We start from the raw sequence: 20,973 nt of genomic DNA on the forward strand, positions 1-20,973 counted from the left end.
CAATTAACTGGTTAAATGTGTTTATGATTTTACAAAGTACTACAACAAATGGACACATTTTTGCATAATGCATTTATATTTTGTAAAGTTGACTGAAATTGAAACCAACCTCCAGAAACATATAAAATTAAATATATATATATATGTGCCAGCATTCTGTTCAGGTGGGGTTTGGATATCATTCATTTACTTAAATGTGTCTTAAATACTGGTCTTTTAATAATTTTAATTCTTTTCTATTATGTGTTTTTTTACCCCCCTCTATTTGACATTACACAGCATCTTATTGCATATACATCCAGAGAAGATAGAAAGTGGAGTATAATTATGGGAAGGAACACTACCTGCCAGATTTGAACAAAATAGCTGATAATGTGAGGGCAAAATTAGCTACAGGGGAATATAAGATGACTTTGTCTGCACATGCACACTGCATAGTGCATATCAGTGTGAAACTTACTGCATAACCAATGAAAATTCAGAAACATTCAGTTCATCAAAAAGAGATTGGGGTCTTTTGGCCTGCATTTAGCCCTTGAATTGCTGAACTTTAAGTTGTGTCTGCATTCTTAGACTTCATTCAGCACATAAGTGTCCTGCCCTGTTCCCTATCCCTTGTGACTCCCAAATTGTGGTTTTCATTGAAATAACATAAAAACATAATGAAGGATGAGAGAGTTTCAAGTTTGGAAGTCTGTTTTTCGATCTCTGCTGTTAGTAGATAATTTTGAACTTGTCTTCATCCAATCATTACCTCCAAAGTGCACAGAAATTATTTGCAACAAGGTGTCATACAGCTAAGATGAAAATGAGCATTTGAAAAACTCGCTGTTCAACCTAACATAACAGTGACTTGCTTTCTACAGGCGAAAAGGGATGTTCTTATGTATTTTCTCAAATGTAATTTCCTCCACAGTACTACCATGCCAGATGATGTAGTTTGAACAAACTGTAAGGACATCCCATAGTGTGCCTATCATGAGAGATGTAGTAGAAATGGCTCTCTATGGAGAGGACCAGGGCCAGAACCATGGCGTGATAAAAACACTAGATTTTTAAGTAATGTGAAAACTGCCAGGACTTATAAAGTGAGTTAGTTATCATTGCTAATAACACTGATGTCTATTCAGAATGCTACTACCACTTGATGAAATAGTTTTTGCAAAAGTTTGAATTAGGCAAACAATTAAAAAGCATGTGCCTCAATAAGTTACAATGTAGTCTTCCAAATTATTATAAAAAGACAGTCAAGCAAAAAGGTTAACATATTAGCTACACAATTCTCAAAAGTAGCAAATCCGTTATCTAAATTTCTTTTCAATACAAAACCAACCCTGTAAGGCATTTATTTTGTGCTCATTAGTACCAAAATCAAAAAACACTTTTCTGGACAATAACTAATTCAATGAATCCCCAAAGACATTCCCGGACTTGGACTTTTTTGTTATATTTATTAGGCTCCAAAGTTTTGACCTGTTTGGATGAATATTCTCTTGGGTATTTTTTAAATGATAAAGCTATTGTTTTTTGTAAAATAAAGCCAATTAGTGCCATACAAAATTAATTACTGTATACCACCGGTACTAAATAACAAATTAAGAAAAATGCCACAGCCTTGGGCTAGTGATAACTTAATATTGCCTTTCAAAAATATATAACCTAACATTTATAAAGACACTATAACAAAAGAACTAATTTTTTACTTTCTGAGACTGTTTGTAATGACTGTAATAAATTAAACTAAATTCAAATACATTATAAGGCATACTTTCTTATAATGGTGTCCTGGTTAGAAAGAGTAACAGATTTAAGCACCACATTCCTACAACCCTAAACTGCAGTAATGAATTTAGAGGAAAAAATATGATTGCTTCACTTATTTTACTGTGGCAATTCACAAAAATGAATGACAACAGAGTATGTAATGTAATTGTCCATCAATTCACTAAACCAGCAATTCACAGAAGAAAATGTAACAATAATAATTACAGGAAACAAAATCTGAACATTTTTAATTTCCTGTTAATTTACAGGTTTAAGCACACCTTTATAAAATGTTGCTGTTATGATTTAAAGTACATGGATGTGAGTAAAATTTGAATGTGGTCACCTGCTAGTTATTAAAACAACAGATGTCACAATTAAAGCATTTCAGATTTCACATTAGTCTTTCTCATGCATTTTCTCCACGGATTCTGGCTTTCTGGAAGGTAGCATGAACCTATACGAGTTGTTGGATAATGTGTATGTTACTCCATTATAGTCAAACATTATGATCAGATGAGCTACTTTACTGTACAACTTAACTTTTCTTGCTAATAGTAAATACAGCTTTACTTGCCAAATGTGCATAGTTAACTTAGAGCAGGTGAGAAAATGATACACTTTAGAGAAACTGACTAAAAATCTGATGGTCAGTAGACAGACAGAAATTGGATTGCCTCAGCATGTTAAGATAATTCGGTCATTTCTGATTTAGCTTCTGTCTCTCTCAATGCAACACTTTGGTCATTGCACCACCACAATCAATAGTACAGATTCATCCAAGGGTGATCTGGTAAGATACCAGGAAGGTCCAGAAAAAGGCAAAATATAGTCCAGTGGCACTGAGGTCTGCAATGCATAACTGCCACAGTATTTTCTACCACCTCTGTTGAGGCAGATGACTCTATATTGTGGAGTGCAAGAATTCCAAACTATACTGTACAAATCCAGCAGCCAGGATAATCACTTGGCTCATTAATCTCAGGCCCCAAATTGTTTCAGTTATAATAAAATTATATGCATCTTTGTCATGGTGGTGTCTGGCCCCAAGAGTATTTGTTCTGCGAGAATTTAGCCAAATCTATTTGATGACCAATTTCCTACAGTTAAAGTAAAATGCCTCCCAGCTGCCAAGGTTTCTTACCCGGAGTCTAAACTGGACTACCTGACCAAATATTAAGCACCTTTACAATACATGCAAACATACATACACACATACAAAATTACACACATAATACGTATATTAGTGCTGGGCGGTATACTGGTTCATACCGAAAACCGTTTTTTATTTTTTTTATGATATGGATTTTTCTTATACCGCAACACCGGTTTAAATTGCCTAAACGACGTTCGGAACGTGGCACAGCGGGAAACTGTTCAAGTGGGGACCTTTTTCACTGCTACACCGCTAAACACAGATTTGTTGCACTAGGACTCTTTTTCACTGCTACACCACCAAATAGGTAGCGGTAGCATAGGTATTGCGCGGTGAAAATGGACAGAGAACATTCCGAAACTGAAGCCGACGATAAAGTTGAACATGATGAACAGAAGAACCTTTGCCGAAAAAAAGGAGTCACATCCGTCGCCTGGAAATACTTTAGTTTTAAAAGGTCAGATGTGTAAATACTGTTTCTATACGACTGGATAATACTGCAAGCCAAGTTGTACTTGTTTTATTTGTTTTCAATACAGTGTAATGTACCTGGGTACTGTGAAATAGTGTGATGACATGTTAACTTTATTCTCGACATTTCCACTTCAATCTTGACGCTTATGACGAGAACAAAGTCGACATGTTGACTTTATTCTCGATATTTCTACTTTATTCTCGCTGTTTATGTCAAGATTAAAGTCGATATGTTGACTTTATTCTCGTAATTTGTCATTAAAGTAGAACATCATAAACTAAACTTCATTGTAAAATGAATATTTAATTTACTAGATTTTCTCAAACCCCGTCATAAGTTATATAGCACATTAAATGCTTTGTGTTAAGTGATTCTTAAACTGACTTCTTCTTGCACTAAGAGGAGGCGCCGGCAGCAATCGCCGCACAGAATACATTCACTTCATGATCTTCCTGCTCTCTGAACATTTAGAATGCTAAGATAAATACTTAATATAATTTTCATAGTGAAATGCATTAATCATATGGGGGCACGGCGGAGTGCCTGACTTGCATTTGCATGTTTTTCTGGTGGGTTTACTCGGCGTGCTTCAGTTTCCTTTCAAAGTCATGTAGGATATGGGGTTTTGTTGTGCTATATTGACCCTGCTAGTGTATGTTTTGCTCGTATTCATCCTGCAATGTGCTGGCGACTCGTTCAGAGATGGGCGCAACTCTGAATGGATGGCATAATTAAACATGTATAACGAAGATATTTTTAAAGTTCTGAACACTCCGTGGGCTAAGATTATAACTAGTTTTAATTTCACAAAGACGTTTATCGTGTGGTGATTGGTTATGTGGTGAAAGAAAAAAGGAAGGAAGGAAAAAGGAACTGGGGTTTTGGTACATCAGATAGAGACAGCATGCATGCAATAAAGATAGCCCGCTCAGAAGAACATGCATTGAATTCTGTGTTCATGTCTCCGACCAGCAGATCAGAAACCCAACATTTACACAATATTTAAGTTAAACCTGTGCGATAGCTATTCATACATCCAGTTTTCTGGAGCCTCGTCACACCTGCCATAAAGTTCTCTACACTGAACATACACCTGGGGACCCCTTACTGCGAGGGAGCAGCACTACCGCCTCACTACCGTGCATGTGTAATACCTGCTTTAATGCATTTCATCATGAAAATGATATCAAGTATTTATCTTAGTATTCTAAATTTTCAGAAAGCAGGAATATCATGAAGTGAATGGATTCTGTATGGTGATCGCTGTCTTCTCTTAGTGCAGAGGAAGTCAGTTTAAGAAGCGTAGTGATTAACCACTGGGTCGGGGAACGTAACACAAAGCATTTAACGTGCTACATTAATTTATGACGGGGTAAATTAAGTAATTGATTAAACATTTATTTTAGGAAGAAGTTTAGTTTACGACGTTTACTTCATAATTAAAGTAGAATTATGAGAATAAAGTGGAAATGTCGACTTTAATCTCGACATAAATGGCGAGAATAAAGTGGAAATGTTGACTTTGTTCTCGACATATAGTTTGTTTTTTTCTTCCCAGTATAGCTTAGCTTGAAGCAAGGTCCATATTAATGCAGTTTGCCTAAATGATGGTTCAGTTGGTAAAGATGTCATCACCAAGTTGCACTTGTTTTATTTTATTTTAATTTGGTGAATACTGTGTAATGCACCTGGGCTTGAAGTCTTGAAGTAATAGTGCAACTATCAGTAATAATACTACTTTTATTTTATTGTTATTATTTATTAGTTTAATTATTATGCAGTTTAATGATGATGTTAACATTAACAGAAAGTGTAGTTGGTTTACAAAAAATATTTACTATTTATTCCTTTTCTAAGACATATTCGGTGCAATACAATTTTTGACAAGCACTTCTGGATATTTTACTAAGTCTAAATGCCTCTTTGTATGGTTGAAAATATGTTGTCAAAATTATAGTTAGTTTTTGCAAAATTTGTTCAATAAAAAGGTTCTATATTTTGACTGCATCTGTCATGCAATGTGATACCTTCTCCATTAGTGCCACCCCCTTGAAAACTATCACTTTATGGGGCAATGCAAAATTGTATTAATACTTGTGTGCACATTAAAATGTTTTTTTTTTGTACAATGTACAATACTCTTGACAGTGGAATAGGTTATTCTTAGCCAGTAATTGCAGTGGAAAATGTAGTTAACATTCACTCATGCATGGGGAAAAAAATACCATCGAATACCGTGAAACCGGGATAATTTAGAAAAATACCGTGATATAGAATTTTGGTCATACCGCCCACCCCTAACGTATATGCAAGTATTATATATACAGGGAGATTCACTGGAAAGAGGCCCCGAATATTCTGTTGTAACTCCCATTGGGATGAAGCAATCTGAACCAAAAAATACGCTATACACTTTGAGGTTTGTGTAATCGATTGCATTACATGCAATGCTGGAAGTAGAACTCAGAAGTTGCAAAAGGAAGTTAAACACCAACGCAGTTATGTTACAATATTTGAAATCTTACAATTTTCTGCTCAGCAACAGCACATCTTGTGGATAATATATATCTCTGAATCTACTGGTGGGGGTGCCATTGGTCCTGTACAGTTTGCTGAAAAGTAAAAGTGAGAAAAGCAGCTGTGCAGGACGAGTGACTTCTTTAATTATCTTGTTTGCCTTTCTAAGGTAGTGAGTGTCAAATACAGTATACCTAGAAAGGAAGGCAGCTGGGTGCCATTCTAATGTGTTATTCACACATTGTTCAAATAGTTTTATTTGCAACTTTGTTAATTCAAAATACCGTTGAAAGAATCATTATTAAAACAAGGAAACATGACCACATAACTGTTCTTAAGGATTTACATTGGCTTCCAAATACCAGTTAACTTACAGTTTTCAAAACGTTTCTTCCTACATATAAAACATTAAATGGCCTAGACCCTACATACATGTCTAAATTTAACAATGCATAATACCACTGCACACATTATTAATTTAAAACCCAGACTACAAAAGATTTCCAAGGATTTAAAAAATGACAGGCTGTTTAAGCATTTAACTACAGGGCCTAGAAACTCTACTTGCCTGTCTAAGAGGTGCTCCATTGGTCTCAGCATTTAAATCCAGGCTGAAGACAAATTAAACTGCTCTAGCATACACTGATAAAAGTCACTGAATAGCTATTCATATTAGATCTCTGTCTTTTAGATGTTCACATAACAATAAAAGCATGATAATCAATATGAACTGTTGCTGACACTCCTCTGCTCTGGTCATCTTACCAGCATCCTACTGTGCCACTTGGTGCACCTGCTAAATTGGCAAGCTGGTACTCCTGCCCAAAGCAAGTGACATAGAGATAGGGAAAGCCTTGGAATCCAAGATACAAGGATTTCATCATTTCATTTGAATACCCACAACAAATACTTAATATGAAGAATGGCCACAAAGTGGTAAAATGTGGTAAATGCTGCCTTGTGTTCAACAGAGATAATCCAGAAAGGTATTAAATTATTACAGTCATTAATTTCACTATATTGTGTGTGTGTTAACAAGACAGAGAGCTCCGGTAAGAAAAGAGGAGGGGGGCTGTGCATTTAAGTGACCAATAGCTGGTGCACGAATTCCACCATAGTTACCAGACACTGCTCTCCAGACTTGAAGTTTATGACAATTAAATGCACACCCATATACCGCCCCTGTGAATTCAATGCCATACTGCTAACTGCTGCGTACATAGCACCAGATGCTAATGTTAGCTCGGCTCTGGGGCTTTCGCATGACACCATCAGCAGTAAACATAGCAAGTATCCTGAGGCTGTTCACGTCATTTCTGGGGACTTTAATCATGCAGATCTGAAAGCAGTTCTCCCCAAATTCCATCGACACAAAGTGTGCAACCAGGGAAGTAAAAACACTTGTCAAGCTGTACACAAACACCAGACAGGCCTATAGGGCTAAACCCCTAGCACACCTTGGCCAGTCTGATCACACATCCCTGCTTCTGATCCCTGCATATATCCCTCTCAGGAAACAAGCTCCCACTATGACCAGGACTGTTACCATATGGCCTGATGAGGCCTCCCAACAGTTGCAGGACTGCTTCCAGAGAACCAACTGGGAGGTTTTCGATCACCAAGACTTGAAGAACCACACTACGGCAGTCCTGGATTACATCAGGTTCTGCACGGACAACGTTATCAGGGACAGGCGCATAAGGATTTATCCCAACAGGAAGCCCTGGATGACGAGGGAGGTCCAGAGTCTGCCGAAAGCCAGGAATACTGCTTTCAGGTCTGGGAATGGGGCTCTTTACAGTGTAGCCAGAGCGAACCTGAAGAGAGGCATCCAATAGGCCAAGGCAGCATACAGAAGGAGGAAAGAGGACCATCTGAGGAGCAACAACACAAGGCAGGTGTGGCAGGGTGTCCAGCACATCACTGGCTACAAATCCAGCAACTCCTCGGCTGCTGAGGGAGATGCTTCTCTGGCAGAGGAACTGAACATTTTCTTTGCCTGCTTTGAGGCAACACCAACATCAGCTCTATCACAGCTGCCTGTGCACAATAGCAACATACTTACGGTGGAAGAGTGTGAGGTGAGGCGGGTGATGAGGAAGGTGAACCCAAGGAAGGCTGCAGGACCCAGCGGTGTGGCTGGACGGGTGCTGAAAGATTGTCCGGATCAACTGGCCGGAATCTTCACTAAGATTTTCAACCAGTCCCTGTCCCAGGCCACTGTTCCATCCTGCCTCAAGTCCTCCATCTTTGTTCCGCTGCTGAAAAAATCCATCACGAACAGTCTGAATGATTTCCACCCAGTGGCACTCACATCTGTCATCATGAAGTGCTTTGAGAAACTGGTGTGGAGTCATATCATTGCCTGCCTGCCAGCAGACCTGGACCCATTTCAATTTTCTTAAAACGCAAAGAGATGCCCTTCATGCTGCCCTGATCCACCTGGAGCAACAGGGCAGTTATGCCAGACTTCTCTTTGTGGACTTCATCTCTGCGCTTAACACAATCCTCCTACAACGACTGGTGCCCAAACTGGCAGATCTGGGACTTCCATCTCTCACCTGCAGTTGGATACTGGACTTCCAATCTGGTCACTCCCAGAGGGTCAGGCTGAGTCCCCACACCTCCACAACTCTCAGCCTCAACACCGGGATGCCGCAGGGTTGTGTGCTCAGCCCGCTCCTCTACACCCTCTATACATATGACTGTGTTCCCAAACACCATAGCAACAAGATCATAAAGTTCGCGGATGACATGACGGTGGTCGGACTCGACTCAGGCAAGGAGGGTGAGCTGGCATACAGGGATGAGGTGGAGCAGCTGTCAGAGTGGTGCAGAGTCAATAACCTGCTCCTCAACACCACAAAAATGAAGGAGCTTGTTATTGACTTTAGAAAAAACAAAACTGACATCCAGCCACTCATCATTGGTGAGGCCTGTGTGGAGAGGGTCTGGGTGTTCAGGTTTCTGGGCATTGAGCTGGAGGATGACCTAACCTGAAGCGCCAACACCAAGGAGCTGCTAAAGAAGGCACAGCAGAGACCGATATTCTGAGAATCCTCAGAAAGAACCATCTCCCCAAAAATCTGCTCCTTGCCTTTTATCACTGTTCCATCAAGAGTGAGCTCACATACGGACTGTGTGTGTGGTACGATAGCTGCACTTCCTCAGAAAGGAAAGCACTCCACAGGGTCGTCAGAACAGCGGAGAGAACAACTGGTGGTACCCTCCCCACTCTGGAACAAATCTACACCTCCCGATGCCGCAAAAAAGCAATAGACATTTCACAGTATTTATCACAACCCGGTCATTGCCTCTTCCAGCTTTTGCCATTGGGCAAGAGATACACAGCAATGAAAACCAGTACAAACCGCCTTAAGAACAGCTTTTATCCAAAAGCAATCATGGCCCTGAACTCAGAATAAAACTGCTCCATATCATTCTCCCAATGTGCAATATAGACCTTAAGTCAACCAGTACAATTTGTATATATAACAAGTGCAATTTGTATATTTTGTAAAGTACTTTTATTACTATACGGTTTGTTATTATTTGTTATAACTCTTATGCCTCACATTGAGTCGACTACACCTTCAATTTCGTTGTTCCTTTGTAAAAGTGACAATGACAATAAAGATCTATCTATCTATTATATATGGTGCAAAGATGGCCATCTGGCCGTGTTAGCTTTCATTTTGAATTCTTCGATCATGTTTTAAATACCAAAAATGTGAGTGAAGTTATAAGTACACTTGGCAATTACAAATTACCCCAGACTTTGACTCTGAAGAAAGCAGAGATTAATCATTGTGCTTTCCCCATGCAGGACCCTAGCCTTCCTATTGTTATCAGGGTTTGTTGCCGACTATCCCCACAGAATATCCAGCTAAAGTTTGAGATTTACCAAATAAATGAGATTTGGTGAATAGGTAAAAATCCCTCTACAGATTCTAAAGAGATAACACATGCTTGTAGTAACAAAAAGATTTAAATTTCCACAAGCAACTTTTTAAATACATTTTGGTATGCTTGGTGAGCATCATATGATCCCCAAATCTGGGCACCATTCATTACGAATTATTATTCATTGTGAATTTCCCCTTGGGATCTATCTATCTATCTAACCAACCAAAGGACAATTCTGACTACTTATATCGGTATTGACCCACAATTATAACATTAAAAACAATACTGTACCTAATGAGCCATATCAAGCCACTTCAACCAGAACTACTATAAATGTACACTTTGACCACTGTCTTTTATGTTATACTATAGTTCAATACACGTTTTATGCATTGTGTATCTATCCATCCTTTGTTCCCATCTCTGCTTCCTTTTAAAAAATTAAATTAGGACATTGAAAGTAAAATTTCTATACTCTTAATTTATCATGAATTAAAATTAAACTGAACTGAAAAGAAAAATTTGCAGTAGTAATAGTCTGTTTTTCACATTCAGATTATGTCATATTTCACCATTCTTCACAAATACTGTATGTTGAGCATTGGTAATGTAAATCTGAGCTTTTGGGAAAACAAACATCATGAAATCTTAGTACTACCACTTAATCAAGGACTGACAGGGATATTTTTCCTTTTCCCCAGGGAGAATTTAAAGTTGCTCAGGGTCACTATTCTGCTGAAATGTATGAAATACTTCAAAATAAATCTGTGAACCAAAGAGAATTGGGCCTCCCTAAAATTTGCATGTATTTAGTTCCAGTCGCTTAATTTCACTCATTGTCCAAATGATTTTCTCATTTTTATCACTGTGAAAGCACCTTACTAATCTGATGTAGCCACTACTGTGCATTACCATTTTTGTATTCACCAGAGTGCAATCCTTGTTTCTTCAGGCAAGACATTTTTCTTAATTTTACTCTGAAATGTGTTCCTTCCCATACATTTATGTCACAACTGTTGTATAAGTTTTTGTATTCATTGTGGTATCTTTGATCTGAACATACTACCTAACTGTAAAATCCTGTGTATTATAGCAGTTCGCAGCACATAAATGAAGTCACAGCACTGACTGCATTTAGTTGGCAGTATTGTAAGTAGGTACAATATATACAGCATTTACCTAATTCAAATTTTAACTTAATATTTAACATGTCTTGTCTCAAAAGAAAATGCCCATATGCACTTCAACCCATCGTTAAACCTAGGTTGCAGAAAATATTTGATTTGCAGTCTATAGTACATATTACTATGCTTTATATGCTTCAAACTGACATTGTACATAGTTAAATAATAAAAAAAAAGATACAAATATTTGCATATTCACATTCATAAGCCTCATGGAAGTGAGCTTTAATAGTCTAAACACAACTTAGTAGAACTTAAAATGTGAAATAAGCAGATGCATCTGCAATCTAGTCTTCATTCAAAATTTTAAGCATATTTAATTTACAGCTGTTAAGCTGATTCACACAATTGTCATTTTTCTTGCACAGCAATAATAACCTGCAATAAAACTGAAAGTGCTACACCAAAACTTTTTCTGTAGAACTAAAATTGTCTGTACAAAAGGGTATAGGCAACAGGAACACACTAAAATGACTATATTGTAAGGAAAAACTGCTAACAAGCAAACAAGAGGAATACTACTGGAAACAAACTTTGTAACATTATATATTGCATATTACAGTAGGGAGTAAAACTTCACAAATAACAGTGGTAAAATGATGCAGTATCATTTGACACATTATATTTTGATTGTAAAGAAGTTATTTTCAACTATCTGCTGTATTCTAATTCACAAAACTTTCCTCTCACAGGAATCACGCACACATGAATGGTTGCCATCAATCTTCTCAAACACCAAAAAGTTCATTCATGCACAAAGTATAAGATTCTTAACAACTTCTGACAGTTAAATCCTCTGATTTCATTGAATAAGATACAATATCCCAGTAACGTTAAGATACAATAAAAGAGTTATGCATTTAGAGGGAAGAAATGTTATATATACTGTGCAGTTTAAAGAAATAATTTTGCTTGAAGTAGGCTAAGGAAAAAGGTATGACGGCCCCATAAAATAACTTGTATGTCAGCCTCTGTTCTCCTTAATTTCAACACTGCTTTCTGGCTGCAAGTTTAATTTTATTTCAGATATTTATCATGTTGTTTAAATTACTTGGGGAAATGCTCCTTTATAAAGTAATCCTTCTGGGACTCTTCATCATCAAATCATGCTATGTTTAAATACACAAACTTTGTCTGGTAGCTTCTGAAATGGTCAAACATAAAATCTTCTAACCTCCATGGACAGATAAAAAAAAGCAAAAAGGTCTATATATGAAATATGGCAGAAATTAGTTTGTTTACTATTCTGATAAATTTGTTGTCAAAGTACTACTTCAAATATCACAGGTAAGGGTTAGCAGTGGGTAAGGTAGGAATCACAAAACTTTAACTACTCACTTTTTTTGGCAAAGTAGAGTAGGAGAGATGTGGTTCAATCAATTTATGATATTTTAGGCTCATTCACATAAAATGCAAAAGCTTCTATTGCTGTAATATCTTGCCTGTTTCTTCGTCCATCTAAATAAAACACCTCTGGTGGTAATAAACAGATTTTGTTGAAAATCTATTCTTCAATTCTTTAAATTTGTTTGGAAAATTTATTTTTCATTGAGTTTTCTCTTCAAGTGTAACTTTAGTTACTAATTCATTTACTCTTTAAAATTTATTTTGACAGAGGTTGTTTCAACTTGTATTATTTCCCTTGTTCATATGTCTAATGGCCACTCCTGATGCCAAAACAAATCCCAAGTAGCACTTACTGAAACCAGCAGAGTCACAAATATAGACAGGAACTTACCGTCACTTCAGCTGCTTGCGATGTCAGAGCATACTTCAATACAAATTTTTATTCTCCATCAGATATGTTTTTCAAAAATTTTATGCTTAATATAAATGAAATAAAATTAACCACAGGCCCTCCATAACTAACTAACTTTAAGAATAGTACATCAAACAATACAATTTTTACTTGAGATGGAATCTGGTAACTATGAAATCCACAAACCTATTTGGGCCTAGTTTTTAACTATATTCTGTTGCAAAATGATATTAAAAACATGTTTTTTATGAACTCTGTTAACGCATGTAATATAATATTCTGTTATTACTGTCATTTTTGAAAATGACTTATCGTTACAAAAATTTGTTCTTTCAGGTTTGGATGAACTAAATCAACAAAAACTAAAAATGTTCCAAGTTTTATAAGAATTAAAGACTAGTAATGCCCCAAAAATGTTCCCATATTTGGAATAGGTTGACTTTAAAATTTTTGCTGCTAAAACACCTAACAGACACAACTGCACATTTGTAAATAACTTAATATGCATTAAAGCATCTGCCTATAAATGATTGCACAAGTCTGACTGGACTTTGTACTTTAAACACTATCATCACTGCACTGTCATTTTATAAAAGCTAACATTTCATCATTACCTACACATAAACTCTAAAACAAAATCAACTTCCATAAATAATTAATAAGAATAAGAATTATTAAATATGCATATACTACTAAACATATTTTTTGTAATGTGGCTTTAAAGTTTTATTGCTACAACAGAGCATATTCAGTCTATAGCTTTTTTCACCCAGATAAATTATGTTACTCTCTTAGTGACACTGAAGAAGTGTTTAATCAAAGAGAATTTCCTTGTATGCAGCAAAACTTGACATATTTTATTTTACTTCTTAACCACAGAGAGTTTTCAAAATTGCAATGATGTATATTTACAAGATGTACTGGGTGGATCTCCATATTTTTCATTGCAATATAAAAGTTATACACACATACTAAGATTTTTTTCAGTATGCATAAGTACAGGAATCTATGTAGCAATAATAATGTATTATGGTACCTTCCATTTTGGGACACAGAAATGACACATTTATTGGCACATAATGGGACAACAAAATATTGTAATGTCCCTTCTTTACAGGCGGGAGAAATAATTCACATGGGCAAGTGGTTGTAGCAGTGCAAAAAAAGGTTTTATTGCTATTCTGCATTAACTGGACATGCAGGCTCAAAATCAAAATGGTGCCCAAATAGTAAAACAATCACGTCATCCACCAACCCAAAAAAAAAAAATTTGAATGTGAACAACAGTAGGTTTTGCGCCCTAGGACCCAATTTACGTGAACTACTGTATAAAATTTCAGTAAGTATTTACCGCTGTGATGCTGGTCTTTCTGATAATAAAATAGCTCATTACGATAGCAATTGACAAGAAGAATTTAAAAGCAATTGCAGAATTGTGGTATTTGAGGGTTCCTCTACAGTGCCTCTGTCTCTTACACAATTTGGCTCAAAAAGTAATCAGCACATTCATCATCTCATAACAGGCTTAATTTTCGAGTTTGGTATTTTTCTGTCCAGCCATTTTAGCTCTAGACTGTCCTCAAGAAACTGTGACACATACACATTCACTTCCATCATTGAGATAACAATTTTTTCGATATCAAGGGACCCTCAAGATCTACCGAAAACCAGAGATCAACATTTTTGACGAATCTAAAGCTTTTGCACCTCCCCCATACACGACAGGTTATTGTGTTTGGGATGGTGCAAAGAAAAAACTTGTTCACCCCTTCTTCTTTTAACATTAAGAACTTCCTTAACAATAAGATTCCAACCATGTGGAAGAGAGATACTGATGGAGATCAGATGATGCAGCTATAGGAAAACTACTTTAAGACACCCTGGAACGACATGTTTAGAACCACTTAGACAAATTAGGACGAACCTTTGAAAGGGAGGAAATTCAAATAATCATAATGGAAGAGGTCAAAGGAGTTATTCATATAATGGAGAAAAATAAAATCACAAAGCACCCAGATGTAAGGTTATAATACAGTCATATGCTATTAAATGAAATTAATTTTAATTTAAATCTGCCTCTCCCCTTCAGAGGCAGGGAGGCAGCATTAAGAAGAAAGACGCCTCACGCCTGGACAAACTGGTGAGGAAGGCAGGCTCTATTGTTGGCATGGAGCTAGACAGTTTGACATCTGTGGCAGAGCGATGGGCGCTCAGCAGGCTCCTATCAATTATGGAAAATCCACTGCATCCACAAAACAGTGTCATCTCTAGACAGAGGAGCAGCTTCAGTGACAGACTGCTGTCACTGTCCTGCTCCACTGACAGACTGAGGAGATAGTTCCTCCCCCAAACTATGCGACTCTTCAATTCCACCCAGGGGGTAAACGTTAACATTTAACATTATACAAAGTTATTGTCTGTTTTTTACCTGCATTATTATCAGTCTTTAATTTAATATTGTTTTTTTTGTATCAGTAAGGTGCTGCTAGAGTAAGTGAATTTCCCCTTGGGATTAATAAAGTATCTATCTATTGTCACACACGTGTGTTTAGGAGACAGCTAAAGGGCTTAAATACAGGTAGTTCCATGCCAGACCAAGGGGGGGCGGAGTGCACTAATTTTCCCTCTCGATCTTTTGCAGACCATTCTAGGGAAATCCCACCCGGCTCTGGGGCAGCCACTGACGTCACTTCTGGTTCCGGTCGGGATGACATCACTTCCGCTACTGACCTTTAAAGCTGCCATCTTGCTACCTGGTGATCAGTTCTGCTTTGGACTCGGTTGAATGAACATGTCGATGTTTTTCGATACTTTTTGCAGCCGTAATCGATTAAATGGGTGGCTGCCCCAAACCTTCTCGATGTCTTTTGGTCGTTTTTCTGACACTATCTATCTATCTATCTATCTATCTATCTATCTATCTATCTATCTATCGGTCAAAAGTCCCATCTTCAATTCAGATGCACCTTATTATTGGAACATGTTTCCGTTTCATGATGTGTTGTAATATTTCCATAAGTATGCATTTAAGAATATTTTAGCAAAAAATGAATGTGTTTTTCACATTTTGAGCATATGGCTGGATGATTTATATATGAATCATGCAACATGAGTAACAGATTTTTTTTCTTTTCTCCATTGACATTTTTCACATCAATGTGCTGCTGTACAGCACTGGTTATCATTGGGTTTTTTTTTTATTTCCGTTCAGCATTAAAACATGAGTAAAAACTTTTCTCAGTCATCACTACAAACTACATGGAATAAGTTACATACTAAAAAATATATAATTTTTAGGTGGGGTATTCCTTTAAAAACCCAAGGATAAAAACTGTTATTGAGCCTGAGAAGAACAGAAAATATTTTTCTCCTGTGGTGTAAGTCCCTGAAAGGAGCATGTAATGGCTATCCCAGCCATTGATGCAGTTAACCACTATGCTCTCCTCTGTACCTCAGTTTGTAAGGATCAAGATTGACTTTCTTCAGGTTACTCCAAAACTTAAGGCACTGTTGAGCCTTCTTAACAAAACAGCATTAAAAGACCTTCTGAGCATTTAATGCTACTGATTCTTTCCAAATGAGCCCGTAAGTATGAATCAGAACATGACCTCCACCAATTCTCCAACAGTCAACAGTGATAGTGCTAAACTAAAATCCCACACCCCAACCCCACAAAAATTTTATGATTTTGTTCACACATGTCCAAATGAAGGAAAGTCCTGGGGAAAAAAACTGATGGTTTAATTTTCCTGAGATTGCTGCCTCAATATTCTTGGATAGTCCACATTTGTGAAAAATGTTATAGACAGATCAAGTTTATAAAAAAAAAAAAAAGTTGGATTAATACAGATGAATGGAATAAGAAAATAATCTAAAGAGAGACAGAAAAACCTAACTAAAGCTCTAAAATGAATAAAGTAAACCGTGAAATCTCTATACCATGCACTCAACATTACGGCTGTATGTTACTATTTACAGTATTTATTATTCAATTAATTTTATGCAATATTCCACAAACTATGACATGAACTAAATAAACATGTTATTTACTTACTTTATGTTGCTTACAGGAACTTTTCTTTCCTCAAGCTGTTTTAGCATTCCTTGTTCTTCTGATGGTGTCAGAATCAGCAAAGCTTCACCACCCTCTTTATATCTAGGGGAAAAATTAAATAAATTACTTAGTGAAACTTGGAGATTAGTTAAATGAGTTCTAAATTAATTAGTAATACCTATTTGTGAAAATCAAATTTTTATTTTTTTATGACATCTGGAATGTCTATAGTTTTGGTACTGTGCATGAACACTCACATTTATGTTGCTTTTCATTTTTACATACAGTAAAAGCTCAAGACCTACTGAGCTAATCTCTAATGATTTGCCTATCATTTGAACTTGGTTTGCAAACTGTTATCAGTTTGGGTTCTGATTTTGTTTGTACTATTTTTTGCCACCTTGGGAAATTATGTTTTAGATGGATCACAATGTGTCACTGTTTATTAGACTGAGTCACTTTTATCAATTTATGACAGCCTGGCATACTCTTAATTTCCTACAAAACTACTACAGCTACTGTATGTCACTTACTATATCTAACATGCTAATATATGCTTTTCGATCATTACTTCAAAGTCACGTGTAAACAAAATGCATCTGCAGCACTGAAATTTGTCCAAAGATAAAATGTGTTTCCTCTAGCATACTGAAGTTTCCCTTTCATAGTACTGAGTACTGCAGTATGTTGTCGAAGAAGAAGTAAATCATGTACAAACTCTTCTCCAAATTAGTTTGTGGAATATAACTGAAGATTGATTTAGCATGTCACTTCATTATTGGAAGAATGTAAAATTTAACTAATAATTTACTATTTCCTCTGGCAAATAAGTTACAATCCAAGAATCTGACATTAAAAAGTTTGCAGACCTGTATTTTTAGGGATGAAAAATTTCACTCACACTATTTCTTTGTCATTCCCATTTATTTTAAAATGGAAGAAACTCCAAACAATTCAGCAGAACAAAATACATAAACCAATTAAGATTAAAAGAGTACTTTCATCCTCTTTCACTTTTTCAATTCAAGATCAAAATGCAGTGCGTTTAAAATTTCAATAATTCATAGCAATGATGTAAAAAGTTTGCACATTCTTAATTTGTTTGAGTCTTTTCCAACAAATAACCCCAGTTTGCTGTAGAGTATATTCTAAGTATATTTAGTCAGGATATGTGGTGCAGGAAAATGATAGTATTTCGTTGAACGAACAAACAAACAACAAGCTCTCTATAGCAAAACATATAAACTGTAAGAGAGAAAACTTAATTATAAGCCTTCTTAAGACAAAAGTAGAATTTTTTTCTAACTACCATGTTCATTTAACTGAAATGTCTTTATTTTAACATCTGGAAAACACACTGCTTCACTCTTTTACACAGGTTTTATCATTCACAATAAATGCTTTTAAATAATGATACCAAAACAGCCTTAATTATGATGAAGGAACAGATTATAAGGAATTAATTGTCATTCCAAATGAGATGCTCCATAAATAGGACAAACCTTTTACTACTACTTTTCATTCAATAGCTTTTTTTTATACTTCCCAAAAATGCAATGGTACAGAGACTAAGTTTAAAATAAAATTTAAATCAGTATCCTCTAGACCACTAGGAGAAAAACACCTAGTATTGATGCTGCTGAATGTGATTAATAGTAGGTGTCACTTTCTAGGTAAAGCAGTCAATCCATTAAACTTCTCAATCGTGAAATAATGTCCAAAAGGCTGATTACTCGTAAGCCTGTCAGAGGATTTGAATTTTCCGTTATTTGCAATTTCCTTCGACAGTTCTACATAAACTGGCTTCAGCTTAAGGTAAGCCCTTGCAATAAAGCAATTATTTTCACACCTGGAGAAAAAGCCATTCATGCATAACCATTAGGTTCCTGTAGTGCATTTCAGAATCTTAGCCTAAAATCTTATATTCTGGCAGCCCAACAGGCACAGGCTTCCTTGGGAAATTCTAGAGTAAACATTCATAGAAATAAAATACAAAGAAAAACAGATTTGACCATCTATTGCACATTCTGTGATGAAAAAGAATACTTTATCAAATTAATAAAAAGATATATTAATTTACTTGCATGCATATTTACGATGGCAGATTTATTACTGGTGTTAACAGTGTGCAACTAAAATAATACAAAAGTCAAAAGAATTATTCTAAATTGTAGCCAGGAAAAAAAAGATGCACGTAACTGCATTCAAAGCATAGTGTACAAGAATTATCCAAAAAGAAAGTACAATGATAGTCATTTGAGTAACTGTCCAAATAAGCAAATAAGCAGATCTGTCTTAGAATTGTAGATGCTGAGAAAAGTAAAGCATTTTATTTTCTGGTTTAATATGGCGAAGTTCAAGGACTAGCTGTACAATCATTGGTTTGATGTTTTGCAGGGAAATTCTGTGCCTGCAAGACTCCATGTTACAATGCATAGCAGTCTGTGTCAATAAATATGGTTGCTTTAGCAAAGAATAAGATCTCTCATGTGTAGACCACTCTCGACAAATAATTAAATTCTTAGTTGTTTAGTTTGCAGTCTTTTCTTACTCTTACGTTACTTGTTCTGCACTTAAGCTTTTATGTAAATTAGGTGATTGCTTCTAGGAGCAAGTAGTTTTTTCATAGATTATGTTTGATAGAAATCAGCACCAAATTCAGAAGACACACTAGGCAGTCTTTGTGATTACTTTTTTAGAGTTTATTATAATGAAAGGCTGGATATTATACTAATATTGGCATTGTTCAATTTAAATCCAGCTAAGTGGACAGCTACAGTAACTGTACAATTTTTTGATTAAATTTTTTAAAAAAGTAAACATTTTTATACCATTTATTTTCTATGCAAGTAGAACTATCCATCCGCAAGCTTCACACAGAGAACAAGAGTAACATGACAAGCAACGTCACAAACATGATGTTATGATAATTACATCAGTCTCTTAATTCAAGCAATGGTGTGTGTGTCCCTTTCTTAAGCTATCAAACAATTAAACAGGAAGGAAAAAAGAATGCTTAAGTACTTTGAAACATCCATCCATCCATTTTCCAACCCGCTGAATCCGAACACAGGGTCACGGGGGTCTGCTGGAGCCAATCCCAGCCAACACAGGGCACAAGGCAGGGAACCAATCCTGGGCAGGGTGCCAACCCACCGCAGTACTTTGAAACAGTTCTGCCTTTATAATACTGCAATAAGTAAATTTGTAACATATAGACGACAATGTGAGAATCAACATTCAAAAGGAAAGACAATTTGTGTTAGAAGAGAATTAAACATGACATATCTTCCACATTTGCTTCTTTTGCATTCAGCTTACAAAGCCTACTTCTTTGATGTAATCATATCTGAGTTAGAGATAACACCACTTTTTAAGTATGTATTCTGAATGGTATTTTCACAGAATTAGTCAATACCATCTGCCATCATATAACATGCAGATACAATGTCAAATTTTACAGAGGGAATTGAAAAAAGAGCTCCTCTTTACCATTAACTACAACACAAAGGTCCCAGTTTACTTTTGCTGCTGTATTTTGTAAAGATCATAAAAAAATCATCCATCCACTTTATGATAAGTTTCTGGTCGATTAACTAACTGCTGAAGGGAGCCCAAGTATATCCCAGAAGCATTTGATGGGTTGCCAGTTAATTGCAAGACCCACCCATACACAAATTTAACTGTCTTGACTAGACATGACCAATTTATCAATGAAGCAAATTATGCAAACACTGCACACAGCACCTCAGAGACACATAAGAGAAATAACACTTAATCACCAGGAAAACACTGTGACTAAAAAAACCCATGCCTATGTCAACACACTCATTAGGCATGTAGCTTACGTTTGCCTACATGGACCTGATCACCTATAGTGAAGAATGAAAAGAAAAAGAAAAAAAAAGCCCTAAAACAAAATAGCAGAGAAAAGAAAGCACAGGAAAACATATTCTTATATTTTGGCTTACTAAATTATAGCACAGCTATTGGTAATGCTATTACAGAGATACTGCTGGCTATATCTTACATAAATTTTAGTATTAGCTGGCAAATTGAGTTAGAAAATTAACTAACCGAAGCTGATTCCAGAAAATAAAAAATAGCCCGGGCTGTAAGACATTCTGAGACCAAAAAAATAATCATGTACTGCAGAAC

General features: G+C 36.1%; 1 protein-coding gene across 1 annotated transcript in view; it reads right to left on the minus strand.

Annotated features, from left to right (window-relative positions):
- Positions 1 to 20,973, minus strand: part of ddx10 (DEAD (Asp-Glu-Ala-Asp) box polypeptide 10) — a 459,716-nt gene that overhangs the window by 363,549 nt on the left and 75,194 nt on the right. Inside the window, 1 exon segment of the mRNA XM_028799405.2 lies at positions 16,816 to 16,917. Coding sequence (XP_028655238.2) covers positions 16,816 to 16,917 — 102 coding nt within the window.

The sequence above is a fragment of the Erpetoichthys calabaricus genome, chromosome 4 (assembly GCF_900747795.2).
Source record: "Erpetoichthys calabaricus chromosome 4, fErpCal1.3, whole genome shotgun sequence".
NCBI classification, from domain to species: Eukaryota; Metazoa; Chordata; class Cladistia; order Polypteriformes; family Polypteridae; genus Erpetoichthys; species Erpetoichthys calabaricus.